The 13538-nt window shown below is 39.3% G+C and overlaps 1 protein-coding gene across 1 annotated transcript in view; it reads right to left on the reverse strand.

Moving 5' to 3' along the window:
• The window catches only part of LOC149239517 (chloroplast stem-loop binding protein of 41 kDa a, chloroplastic-like), a 94920-nt gene extending 84457 nt beyond the window's left edge, over positions 1 to 10463 (reverse strand). Inside the window, exon 1 of the mRNA XM_089369883.1 lies at positions 9844 to 10463. Within this exon, the coding sequence (XP_089226009.1) occupies positions 9844 to 10275 (432 nt within the window). The 5' untranslated portion in view covers positions 10276 to 10463. The remainder of the gene's footprint in view (positions 1 to 9843) is intronic.
• Between the last annotated feature and the right edge of the window lie 3075 nt (positions 10464 to 13538).

Consider the following 13538-nt stretch of genomic DNA (forward strand, 5'->3'; position numbering starts at 1 on the left):
CCTGTAATATTCTAAAGCCCATTATGGAAAGGCATGCCACTATGAAGTGTCCACTTGTTCCCTGATTTGTAAGCTCATTTACTCAATTGTACTAATGAAATGTTGTACTGGAAGGTGAGGAGACGCATTGGATCTTATACAGGATTGCAACTGGGTCTTCATCTTGGGTTTGGCCTCCCTATACGGGATCCAAGCCCTCCAAAGGGTCATGATGGCACTTGTAGGGTGAGCGTTGAGAGCCATGGGCCTCCTCCACAGCAAAGCATTGATTGCCACACCATGGGATCCTTCAGCCACATTTGGCTTGTTCGTGCCCCACTCATGCAGAGATGATGATGCGCTTGGACCACATTGCCCAGCCAGCCACATACTTGCACTAGACACTTGGCATATGATCCAAGGCCCAAATGGGGTTTTGTCTCACCTAGGGAGACATGGGAGGGCTTGTATCATCATTCTAGCCCTTATGGATGGAGTATTGACATGTTGATCCAGTTGGAGACCCATGAGACCATTTACTATGCCCCACAGCCACTTGGGAGCACCATAGATGTTTTGCTTGGAAACCAAGGGGCCAACCCCTTGGTCATCATCATGAGAGCCCTCCTCTTCAATTTGGCACATGGAGGACTTGTCTAGGCCTTCCAATGGCCCATTTGCACCATTTTTCTATCATTTCGGCCTCATTAGGAAGGCTTGTTGCATAATCTTGAGCTATTTGGTGGGCTCGTCACCAATTTTATTATTATTTTGCACATTAGAGTCATTTTAGGGGGTTCATAAGGCTAATTTGACCAATTCGAATTGTTAAAGGCTCATATATGTTATAAATACAAGTGAGGCCTCATTTGTAAATCATCATCACTTGGATTTCGATTTATCTTATGAAAAAGAACTCGAGCCTGAAATTGAAGGACGAATTGGATATTTTGGATGCATTTTGATGTTTGGAAACTTCGTTATCTTATTTTGGAGCTTTTCTTTGATATATTAATGGATGGATACATTCGCTTTCTCTTGTAAGTGCTATTTTCATGCTATTTTCTTTATAATACTACATGAGTCATGTATGGAATGTCTGTCAAGTCTTATTGTTCCCTAATTGAAGTGCGAATTTTTGAAAACACTGGGATTTGAAGTATTGCATGCATTACATGTTAAATATTAAGTGAATGAATGTTCCTAGAGGTATAATTACACATTGCATTGCCTTGAAACTCCATCAAACATTAAATGAAGTATAAATACCTATAGGTGTTGTGTTGTTGCATCATTAGGGCTAGCGAAGCTACTTAGGTCTCCTTAATAGAGCAAAATATTGAAACCAAAATAACTCTTAACTCCATTCTTCCCAATTGTAAGACACTAGGTTTGGAATCCTTCGTGATCAAACCTAAACCTTTTCTTTCTCCTTTCTCCATTTTTTTTCCCTAACCCTTGATGATCTCCTAGGGCGAAATGCATTAGGGTGGTCATTTCAAAGTGTAATTTGGCATGCTACTACACTAAGGTCTTCTCTAGGTGTCCTCCAATTTTGAAGCAATTCTCATGGCTAGAATTGGAGAAACCTCAAGCCCTCACTCCAACATCACATTCTCCTCCTAGGCTTCTTTGGTTAGCAGCATTCTTAGGGTCATTCATGCTTAAAACTCAAAGGAAGTTCACCTCTCATTAACCATTCTTCTCATCCTTTCTTGACCTAGTCTTATTGTTGGTGATCATCGCAAACCATAGGCCTTGCTTGGATCCCCCTAGGTCTCTCTTGTGGTCCCAAACCTTCACGTGCTCGTTTCCCTGCTAGATTGTGTGGTAACAAGCACGTGGGCAAAAGCTTAGCATGAGCTCTACCCTCCTCATTTGGCCATCACCCAGTTCCTGAGCACATGTGTTGTTGGAATTGGGTAGCTCGGAAGGTATTTCCAAGAGAAAGAAACCCACCAAAAGTAGTTAGTAGGTCAATTTACCCAAAATTGGGGTTTTGGACCCAAAGTAGAGTGGTTTAGGACCTAAAGAAACTAATTATTTATTCTAATGGATTGAGAGGCTAAAACCCTGAAGATCTAGAAGTTTCCTAAATGACCCAAGAGAAATATAAATAGAAAGCCTATGGAGAGACTCATTCCATCACGAGTGAGATGGACTTCACTTGAGGAGATCGTTTGCCCTAGAGAAGCTGCAGTTCTTAGAAAGAGGAGCCACAACCAAGAAGGAGGATGAGTTATGGTCTATGAAGGAAGACAAGTAGGTCGAGTTTTGTCTATCCTAACAGACCGAGTAATCTGTAATAGACCAAATTTAGGGCCTATGAAAAATTTGATCCCTCTCTTGGGGTTGGATGGGGAGAGATATTGAGTTGGTATCCGGTGGAGTCAGCTATGTGGCTAGATATATCCATGGCTACGAGCATAGTCCAACAAGGGCCATGGGTTACTAGAGGAGTCTGAAGGCCAAACTATTGTTGGGATCCAGGTGGGATTTCCTGCCACAACATGGGTTTGGTTAGTGGTGGTATTAGCAGTGCGATGGATTTGGTGACTGAGCACCCACACACTTTCAGATCTCCATCCGCACTAGTGACAGGATGGTTTGACAGGGGAGAAAACAGATTTCATGAGTTGTCTTGGCATATTGTTTGTGCGCAGGGTCACAGGGTGATTAGCCTACTCTGGAAGGAGTTGGTAGGGGGAGGTGGTATCGGTAGGCCACCAGACAGGGCACTGCATGGAGACGGTGCTCTCTTATTGGTATACTAGACACAGGAGCTATTGAGGATAGGCATAGTAGTGTCAATTCGTTAGCCTGTGGGCAGTTAAGCTGCTCAGGTCTATCAGGGCAGATGAGGAGATATGGCTCACATCGTGGAGGGCTTACTAGCAACGTGGTGTATGCATTGAAACATATGGGATGCCATATGGTACAGGGTGATACGATAGTGAGTGTTGGTATCTAGTGGTGCACGGAGTTGTGCCACGGATTTCAGTTCCACACAGAGGAGTGCAGGGGTGCATATTTATGTACAATAGAGCATGATGATGCACAACAGGTTGTTGGAGTGTTGCCACCAGAGAGATCTCTTGACGGGGACATCAGGCACACCCAGATTTGGAGAGCAAGATGATAACAGGGCTGACCATGAGCTTCCATTTATCAGTCTCTGACATTGCACACTAACATGGGGGACTTGGCTGTCGTCTCTTGATGCTCTCATCGTGAGCAACATGACCCAAGAGGTTCATCTAAGACAATTGGTGATTTGAAAATGAGATCTTAGACAATTATTAAGGTATTACAGACTCGTGCATGGATTTGCCTATGTTACTTTGTGCAATGGATCGATAAGATTGCGAAATACATAGACATTGAAGTAGATAAAGAAACATAATAGAAAAAACACATAAACACAGCAAGTTTAATATGGAGTTCACCCAACACTCCTGGGCTACGTCTCCTGGTCCAGCCTTCAGTGGTGACCTCTCTATTATGTCTTTGAAAACAAAGTTTTACAGAAGTGAGCTCAATTTGAGTCTCACACCACAGATACAAAACAAAAAGGCTTTACTTGGATCCCCCAATTCTTTCTGAGTACACATACTCTCCTCACTAACTCCCTGTCTCTGTTTGCTCTATGTCTCAGCATTGCTTGTCTCTGTTTCTGGCAGTCTGTGGCTTTAAAGCCAATTGGCGTTGTCTGTTTGTTTCTCCTTCTCAGGCTCTCTGGCTTCCCGACCTTTGTCTGCTCAGATCCCCCTTTGAGCGTTAGCAATCATTGCTAAACGCTTTCAAGGGTGGTAGCCACCTGTTCTGTAACGGAATGGGTCATCGGGCCTCTGAAATCCCCAGAAACAGCGTTCTCTATGTTCACAGTGAAAATACACTAAAAACACAGGAAATTCGCCAAACTGCCATGTATCGGATTTGAAATACTATAAATTCCCCTTATAACTCCTATCAGGTCTGCCTTTATGTCGCTTATCGCATCTCCACCATTGATCTGGAAGATCTAGATCCAACGGTTGTGGTTCATTTCAGGCAGCCCATGCATACAGGGGTTAACCGCCCGAAAAGAGTGGTTTTCTCTCTCCAAGGCCTGGACACGTGGCAGCCAATGTATGGGCTCGGGCGGAGCCTGGCCAAAACCTCTTACCGCCCACGGCCTGCCCGAAATCCCGCTTGTTTCGTTATTTCCCTTTTCATTTAAAAATACATTGAAACATGAAAATCATATGTAACAGCATTAATAAACCCTTTGGTTGGGCGCAAAACTGTGTAGCTAGGTGATTCGCTCGATTTTGGGCATTCTGGGTCAGCTAGAATTAGCCCAAAAGATTTTTGTGTTTCGTTGGTTGGGGTGTGAGGAGCCTATAGCTAATTTTATAGAATTTTTCGGGTAGTATTTGCGCTAGAATCGTACATTCTTTTAGTGGGGCGTATTGCTAGTTAGCTGGGCAGTTTGCACCACATTGTGGGTTTGATTTTGGTTCGGAGTTAGGCCAAAAATTTTCTAGATATTATTGGGTTATTGGAGAGGAGTTTGTGGTTGCAATGTTAGGTCGATTCGGGCATTATTGAGGTCATGATTTCAGTTTCTTCTCTAGCAGCAGTAGCAACAACATATTATTTTATGGGTAATTTGCATATTTTGGGGCTTTTTAGGTCAGCTGGAATTAGCCCAATATTTTTCTAGGTTTGATAGATTTGGGTGAGAGAAACCTCCAGTTATTTTTGCAGAATTTTTGGAACAAATTTGATGGCATAAATCATAGTTCACCTCCAGCAGCAGTACTAGCAGAATTTTGGGGCAGTAATTCATAGGTGCAGCTTATTTATTTCCAGTTCTATTTTGGAGGCCTAATTTATTATTGCAATAGATATTTTGTGGCCATCACTGCGGCTATTTCTATCGAGAGCTCGTATGTAATTGCTCCTATAAATAAATAAAGTTGCTCAATTCTCCATTTCTTGTGTTATTTACAATTGTGGCATTTATGGGTTTATTTGGAAATGTTATTTTATTTTTGCTGCAATTTCATGGTTCTTTTTCTGCAATTGCTTGGAGAAATTTATGAGAGAAATTTTTAAGCAATTCCCAAAGAAAATTAGGAAGAATTATAATCTGGGACATTACACTGACAACCACAACATAGAGTCTAGTGAAAGAAACCAATCATCAAGGACAATAATCATTTTTGCATCTACGTTAACCAAGTTTAGATTTAAAGGGCTATTTAATCTTCAAATGAGGATTCCCTTCCAAAATTGGGGCCTTGAACTTGCAATGATGTTTCCTCCCTAGGTAGGAGTGGCTAAAGAACAACCCTATTAGGTGTTTCCAGCCTCCAAGGGGAAGTAACATTTCCTCAGTCCACCTTCAATTGATAGGTGTTAGTGAATAATAATGATGGTGTGGAGGGGAGAAGACTTCATGGCCAAGTGTCATGGTCAAAGGGACTAGCATGATGGGGATCCACATCCTGAGTGTATACATGTGAGGAGTGAGCAATCGTGGATAATGAGTTACCAACTCGGCCTTTGTTTTTCTACCCCTCTTGTGCGCCTTTTGCTTTTTCTTGATTTTTCTTTGTATTACTGCTCATAGCTCAAAGGGTTAGAGTTTGCTTTGAATGATGTATAGCAGTTGTATTACCCTTTAATAATGAAGCAGCTCATTTCCCTTCAGGGTTGGGACATGCAAGGGTTCCTTTTTATGATGTAATGGAGCAACATGTGCTCAAGAACTAAGTGATGGCCATAATGAGTGAGGTAGAGCTCATGTTAGGCTTTTTCCCATGTGCTAATGTGTATGTTTTGGCCATCTTTTGCATTTTGATATTCTTTTATTTTATTTTGTGGCCATAATATGTGCTTTCCTTTTCTTTTAGTTACATCAACCTCCCAGGGAAAAGTTTCAGGCCCTACCTAGGTATGTGGATGTATGGGTGTCAAATCTCAGAGAACCAATGGTCAGTTGAACCTGAGGAATGGAGGTGGAATATGGGCTTGTAATGTAAGATGGAAACTCATAAGTACGGAGTAGGGATAAATGGAACAACGCTATCTCAATGAGGGATTCCTAATTAGTGCCCCTCCTATACCCATTGGGAGGTCCCACTGGACTAGGATCAAAGATCAACCCCTCATTTAAGGTGAGGGAACAAGATCATGGTCAAAACCCCTCTTTCTTCCAGGTCACCCCATAATCCATATCAAATGCCCAAACAAGCATAAGCACCCGATTGCAAAATGAATAAAGTACCTTTTGATCAAAGGCCCACCTTTGTCCATGTGCTCTTGCTGAATGGGTGAGAAAGTATATGACTGATGCAGGTGGCGGAGATAAAATGGCACGTCACCAACTAGTGGCCGCTGTCAGGGGCTGCATGGCTGGCTAGCTCGATGCGAAGAATGGGAGACCAAATTTTCTCTTATAGGTCACTCACTTCGGTGGGTAACAAGTCTATAAATCAAGATATCATCCAGATATGCAACAATTTGCCAAAGTGAAGTCTAAATATGTTGTTGATAATGCACACAAATGTGGTAGGAGCACTAGTGAGTCCAAAGGGAACACCCACCATTTGGAAAGTCCAAACCTTATATTTAAAAGTTGGATTACAAACATCGATGAGTTCTATGCTAGCCATTTTAACCAGAGGTTAAGTGAATTTTTTAGGAGTACTAGCCCCTAGGAGTTGATCAATGAGTTCATCAATCTAGGGAAGAGGGTATCTATTATTTTCTATCTTTTGTTGAGTGCTTATTCTAGATAGCTTCCACTTATTCTCCTTCTTTGTGACTATTAGAACAAAGAACCCGTCAGAGAATGTTTGGGGAAAAATCTTAACTTCATTAATCAACCGGATTAGTAAATTCAACACTCTCCATAGAGTTCTATAAACCACTTGATTAAGCATTTGTGAGCCTTTATATGAGGTCAACGGAATGTCAAATACCCTTCATGAGGGAAGCCCTTTACGTTCCTCAAAGCACGCAAAGTAAGGATAAACTTGCTTCCTTTCCTTTTTACTGGAGGACTCTTATAGTCCTAATTTTCAACTTTTCAGATAATGCAAAGAGCAAATTGCTTAGTAGTGTTTGCTAGTTTGATTGTTGCATTGTCTACGATGAGGGTAGTTGTTGATGAAGACAAAAAATGATCAGTTTTGTCATGGTTTGTAACTTGTAGGTGTTGTTGTAAGCATCATAAATGGCACATTTATCAGCTTGGTATGGTCAACCGACAAGAGGGCTAAGTCAATCCATGGGAGTGACTTCACATTCTATTGTCATTGTGTCAATGAAGAGTCCCATAGCAAAAGTGATTCTACAAGCATTCTCGGTATCTATTCACTCATCATTCTTCACCCACCCAAAGTTTTATGGCTGATGGTTCCTATGCTTTCACACCAATCTATATGGGCTAGAGATGGAGCAAGGCAAAGAAATCTAAAGAGAGATCCTCATCCATCAAGGAAGAAGACATATGGAACTTGCTCATGAAAGGACATAGTATCTTTAGCTTTGTCGGTACAACATACACTTGAAGAGAAAATATATGCTTTCTTGTAAGAATGGAGAGCCTTTTATAGGCCAAGGGCCTCCCTTAGGCAAATGGCATCTTATGCAATGTTGTGAAAATCGCAATCGGGATTAAATCGGCGAGGGTCTGAAATCATAAAAAATCATAAAAATCAAGATAAAATCGGTAAAAATCGGCCAAAAAAAAAATACAAAAATCAAGATTTTTTCCCAAAAAATCGCGATTTTTTCAAAATGAAAACAATCACGATTTTCGCAACACTAATCTTATGCAATCAACATAGGAATCTGAAGAGTTATACGTTACAAGTAACAAGTAGATGAGAATTGTACAATCCACTAAATGACAAATTGTGCCACAAATGTGTAGATTTTAAAGTACAATATAGACAAGCACAATATAGCCAGCCCTAATGTTGGATGGAAGAACAATCTTCCCACATGCCGGATGTTGTCACCAAGATTGTGCGAGGCTCAATCAAACCTAGATGCCCCACTAGACAACTTTTTATCCCCATGGGTGGCTCCCACCCTCAACCCCTCACAAGATTTGAACTAGTGCCCTGATGGGGACTAAACCCCACACAAACGAACTGGTTTACACCTCATAGGTAACCTTATTTTCACATTATAAATCCATTTTGTCTATTGCAAGTGGCCTTGACAAGTAGGATGGCAAGTTTTTACAAAGACTTGGTCAAGACACAAGTTTTTGAAATACTAGACAAGTCAGACCGAGTTTTGACAAAGCGAGCATTTCATGCATGCAATCTTGGGCTGAAACAACTTGAATCGGCAAGTAATCATGAGTGATTCTTGGTTGAATCTGTAAGTAATCGTGAGTGAGTCTTCGTTGAATAATGTGATTATATGAAAAAATAACTCAAAATCATGTAATTCCCCTTACTCTCTAGGATAATTGTCGTCACATTATCATTCAATTCATTCCTATTCAATCAATTATAGAAGATGCATTTATCAAGTCATTGTCTGCGCCAATGTGGAAAAAGTCGAAGTCGGGATTAATTCGGCAAGGGTCCAAAAGTTGAAAAACTCGGCAAAGTCGGGAGTTTTTCGAAAAAGTCGGCAAAAAGTCGGCAAAATTAAAAAAATACAAAAATATTCATTTTTAAAAAAATCCGGACTTTTTCAATAAAATCCCGACTTTTTCAATAAAATCCCGATTTTTTCAATAAAATCCCGATTTTTTCAAAGAAAAAAAAATCATTAAAGAAACTACCACGATTTTTTGGAAAAAGTCCCGATTTAATCCCGACTTTTTCGATTTAATCCCGATTTTTTCGTTTCTTAAAAAGTCGGCAAAAAATCGGCCGATTTAATCCTTTTCTTGAAAAAATCGCGTTTTGGGGAATAAATCCCGATTTTATCGGGACTTTTTCCACACTGGTCTGCGCAATGCAGAGTTTGTGTCAATAGGGAAACTTATATAGCCAATTCCGAAACTTCTTAACGAAGACCTTCCTGGAGGGGTAATTGGTGACACATCCACCAGCTTACGGTATAGAGTATACCCATCATCGAACCTCCGTACACCCGCTCAAGTTACTTGACATCCATCACCATTCTTCATGTGATAAAAGACACACATGGTCCTGGTTCACTACATTTATCATCTCATATTACAATGAAATAATAAGTGAATGAATAATGAAATTATGAAAGTATTGACCTCAAAGGTGGTGACCTGATATATTGGGGAGTCTGCCATCTACCACTACCAGTATATATATACCATCATGCAAAATTAAAAGCCATCCTTATTATCATCTTCTAAAATTTTCTTCGCAGAAACAGTTTAAGATTGTTTTTCTGCCCTTTTCCCTCCAAACGAATATAAGAAAATGTTTTCCTTGTATTCATGTACTCTAAAGTGAGAACCCGAAAATATTTAGACCCAACTTTGCCAATGTATGGTCAGATAATTATTAATTGTATGTTTGAAACATGTCAGAGACAAGAGCTTGAGTGGTAGTAAGTTTAATTTCCTCTTCACGGGACTTTTATTTTCGGGAGACTAATTCTGAAACATGTTAATCGGTGGCAAAAATTTTAAAATTTTAAAAATCAATTTTTGAGATACTCATTCTGAAACCTGTTAATTCTGAAACATGTTAATATGTGGCAAAAATTTAAACATGTTAAAAATCATGATGAATAATGCCTATAAACCCATAGCTAATGGGCCGTATTCGTCCACTGGTGATCCTGAGTTCAATCTCGAATTATAGCAACCAGACGTCTATCACTTGACAAAGAGGATTGTGTAGTATTTGCAAATAAACTTACCGAGAAACGAGAGAAGGGCGGTTTGGTCATTTTGTCAGAAGTCTCTTCCCCAACAGTGAACACAGTAACTTGATGGCCAGCCGAAATCAATTCTTTAGCGAACCAGAAGCCTATGATAGCGTGGCCTCCACTGTTTGTGTTGACGACCAATACCTTCTTGCCCTTCTCTCCGATTGCAGCCATGGCTTTAACTGTCACTGACCGCGATCGTCTTCTCGCGGGCATCCAGTTGATTGGGTGAGCAATGGACCGAATTGAAGACAACTGAGATTGTGCACACGATAATGAATTAAGGAATGGGGATGGACGCTGTGAATGGGGAAGTAGAGGAGAAGACGATCGCAGGCTCATTTGAGGGGATGTACAGTGGTCATGAGACTGGGGCTGAGGCTGCATTGCTCTACACGTCGCCATCGTCATCGCCATAGCCATTTCTTGCACTGTGTAATTGCACCTTTGTGTAGGAGCTGCTGTAATTGCAATGCCAATGGAGAGGATAATGGAAGTCAAGTTGTTGGCAAATGTTATATGGAATGTACGAAAATGAAAAGGAATAGAAACCACATAATCATTTATGCTACTCTGGATAAGAATCGGTTTGTTGTTGCTGCTGGTTTGAGCTACAGCTAGACCGGTGAAAGTTTGTTTGCGCCACACCCAAAACGAAAAGTTTGTGCTCAATTTACTCGAAATTTTAAAATTTAAATGTCATGCTGTTTATTTGGCCACAAATATTGTCAAACAGTAAAAAGTATTTACTGTGTTTTTGACTTATTAATGGGCGGTCTGTTTATGCTCACCGTCTGATTCACGTACATTATTTAAAAAGAAACATATACAGTCTCATTCCCACTCATTAATAGGTTGATCGCACCATAAATATTTACAAATCTGAGACTTAATTTTTTTTAAATAGTTAATTTTGTTTATAATAATAATAACTTATTTTAAATTTACAGGCCAAATTGTTGTATTGATTGAATAAAATTATTTAATTATTTAAAAAAAAAAAATTAATATTATAATATTGTTTCTTTCCTTTATTAAAATTAATCTATAACTTTAATAAAAAAAATCACTTGATATTTTATAATTGCACAGAACTATTAAAAATTCATGCCATAAAACTTTAATTATGTTTAAAATTTTAATCACATTATGATCGGAAAACCATTATTTATTACAAAATAGATTCCTTCGTGTGTATAATCATGTTTTTACCTATTATTATTTTCTTTACTTCTTTTACCTTTGTGATTTTTGACACAAACCAAGGTATCAATAGTTGTATCCATCATCAACGAGGTTCTTTTTGTTATTTTTTTTAATATTTACCCCTTTTTTATATATGTGGATTATTTATTTAAATTGGATCATTATTTTGTTTATAATTTATCTTGAGGTTTTTCGAGTGAAAAAAGTAGAGGACTTAGCTCACAAGATTAGTTTTTTTGTGGAATCCAGTTTGGCAAATTGGGGTATGAAACCTTTTGAAAGCATTTTGAGACATCAAATGACGTTTTTTGGGGGTAAAACTTTGTTGCTTTGTTGCAACACTTTTTTGTCATATTCTACACACAAAGACCTTTCCAACGGTGCGAGAATCACCTCAATTGGAATCCGTATGCAAAAGTTAAGCCACTCAGAAGTTGACCTTCTTGTTTTCACCACCATAATTAAGGAGGATGCCACATCATCCCCATAACTTATGGAAAATAGACTATCCACGTGATTATGATGAAGAATACTCTAGAAGAGTCTATATTGTGACCCTAGGTAAGAGTTAGAGGGAGTCAAACCTAACCACTAGTAGGGTATCATATTGTGTTATAACCGGGTCACTAGGACGAAAAGAGGTTTCATTCTTTTTTAGTGCACATGTTCCATAGACAAGTAGAGTAGGCGAGAGGGATAGGGAGAGAGCATAAAGATAGAATTTGTGCACTATAGTAGCCCACAAGCCACAGACCATACTTCTTTGTGCTGACAACCTTTTTCTATTTAGAGAAAGAGAGCAAAGCGGTCTCACCTTCCAACTAGGTTTTCTCCCGAAAAGGTTTCCCATAATATATCTTGCGTCGAATGTGTTTTGTGAGTTTTTATTTCATTGTTCCCTATTTTTTGCATAAATTTTAATTTGCATGCATATGCAATAAACAATCATCTACAAACCCAAAAATCTTAAGAGAAATAAACCCTAATAGTGTAGATTTTGGATTTTTAAGTATAATTTTCTCAGATCTGTTGTGATGAATTGTTCAGTGGAATATCCATGGCATTTTGTAGATCATATTGGTATCAGAGCAAGTATCTTTGGGCATATTTTGGGGATTTATAGGGGATCTAAATCGGTTAAGCCAAAAGTCAGAAAAGCCTAGTCATGGCCGAAATCTATGAATAACCTCATGCTCCTGCAAGGGAGAGGTATTCACGGCTGGAAGCATAAGTTGTAGATATAAGTTGTAATTTGAATCTCCTCATGTTAGCCCTGAGCAATAAGCCCGAGTTATTCGGAGAAGATGGGGGTTCTAACACAGAGAACCAATCAGAGGGAAGATCAAGAGATCGGGAAGAAACAAAGAATGAACAAAAGAAAGGACTCGAAAGAGATCAACCCAATTCGAGTGACATGAACCATTCATAATACTTATTCAAAATGGAAGTGGAGGTCGTTATCAAGCTATACCAGGGTGAAATCGTCACTCTTAAGCTAATTTATTGGTTGTAGCAATTAGAAGTTTATTTTAGTGTTCATCATATAGAGGAGGAACAAAATACTTCATTTTTGTGACTTAAATTAGAGGGCCATGCCCTAACCTAGTGGGAAAACCACACGAAAATCTTGAGATTAGAGGGATATCCTCCAATGACTAAGTGGGAGGACTTTAAAACCCTCATAAGTCACAATTTTATCCTATCGGGTATGTAGAGGACTAGTGGATCCAATGACACTTCTTCAGGCAAAAGCAAAGGCAAACTGTATATGAGTACACCACAAATTCAAAAAGAAGGCCCTAATGTTGGGTATCTCCCTAAAGAACCTAGATGTACTCCCTAAGTATTTGGGGAGTCAACATAGCCATCTATGGAAGCAAGTGATGTTGTTTAAGCCTTAATCAGTAGATGAGGCTTGTGTACAGGCACAGTACCTAGAGAACATATGCTAGAAGAAAGGGAAATCAAGTAGATCAGAAAAAGGAGCGCTAAGACACTTCTAAGGAGTGAAAGAAGAAGTGGAAAGGGGGAAAAGATAATAAAAAAAATGGCAGCCACAATACACCAGTGCAAAGATTGCAACAATCACTACAACCACTACAACATTGATGGTCATATAGAGAAGAAGTGTTTGAAGTTACATCTAGGGCTTAACCCGAAGAACAAAAAGAAAGATAATATGAAGAAGAATCTCATGACCACTGATTCGAGCTACCAAGTTGAAAGTAGCTCAGATATGGATGAGAAGATCGTATGTATGTCAATGTGGAAGGAGGTGAATCTTAGTAGCCTTCAACAACATAAAGAGAAATAAATGAACAAACTCTTCCACATAAAGATACAGGTCAAGAAGACAAATATTGATGCTCTGTTTGACTCATGATAGCAAGCAAATCTTATTGCAACAGAGTTGGTCAACAGATTGGGATTGGAAGTTAGTGATCATCCAAGCCTGTATCCATTGGAATGGGTAAATAACA

This window comes from Pinus tabuliformis, chromosome 8 (assembly GCF_031772625.1).
Source record: "Pinus tabuliformis cultivar Carrire ecotype Pingquan chromosome 8, CPIR1, whole genome shotgun sequence".
In the NCBI taxonomy this organism is placed as follows: domain Eukaryota; kingdom Viridiplantae; phylum Streptophyta; class Pinopsida; order Pinales; family Pinaceae; genus Pinus; species Pinus tabuliformis.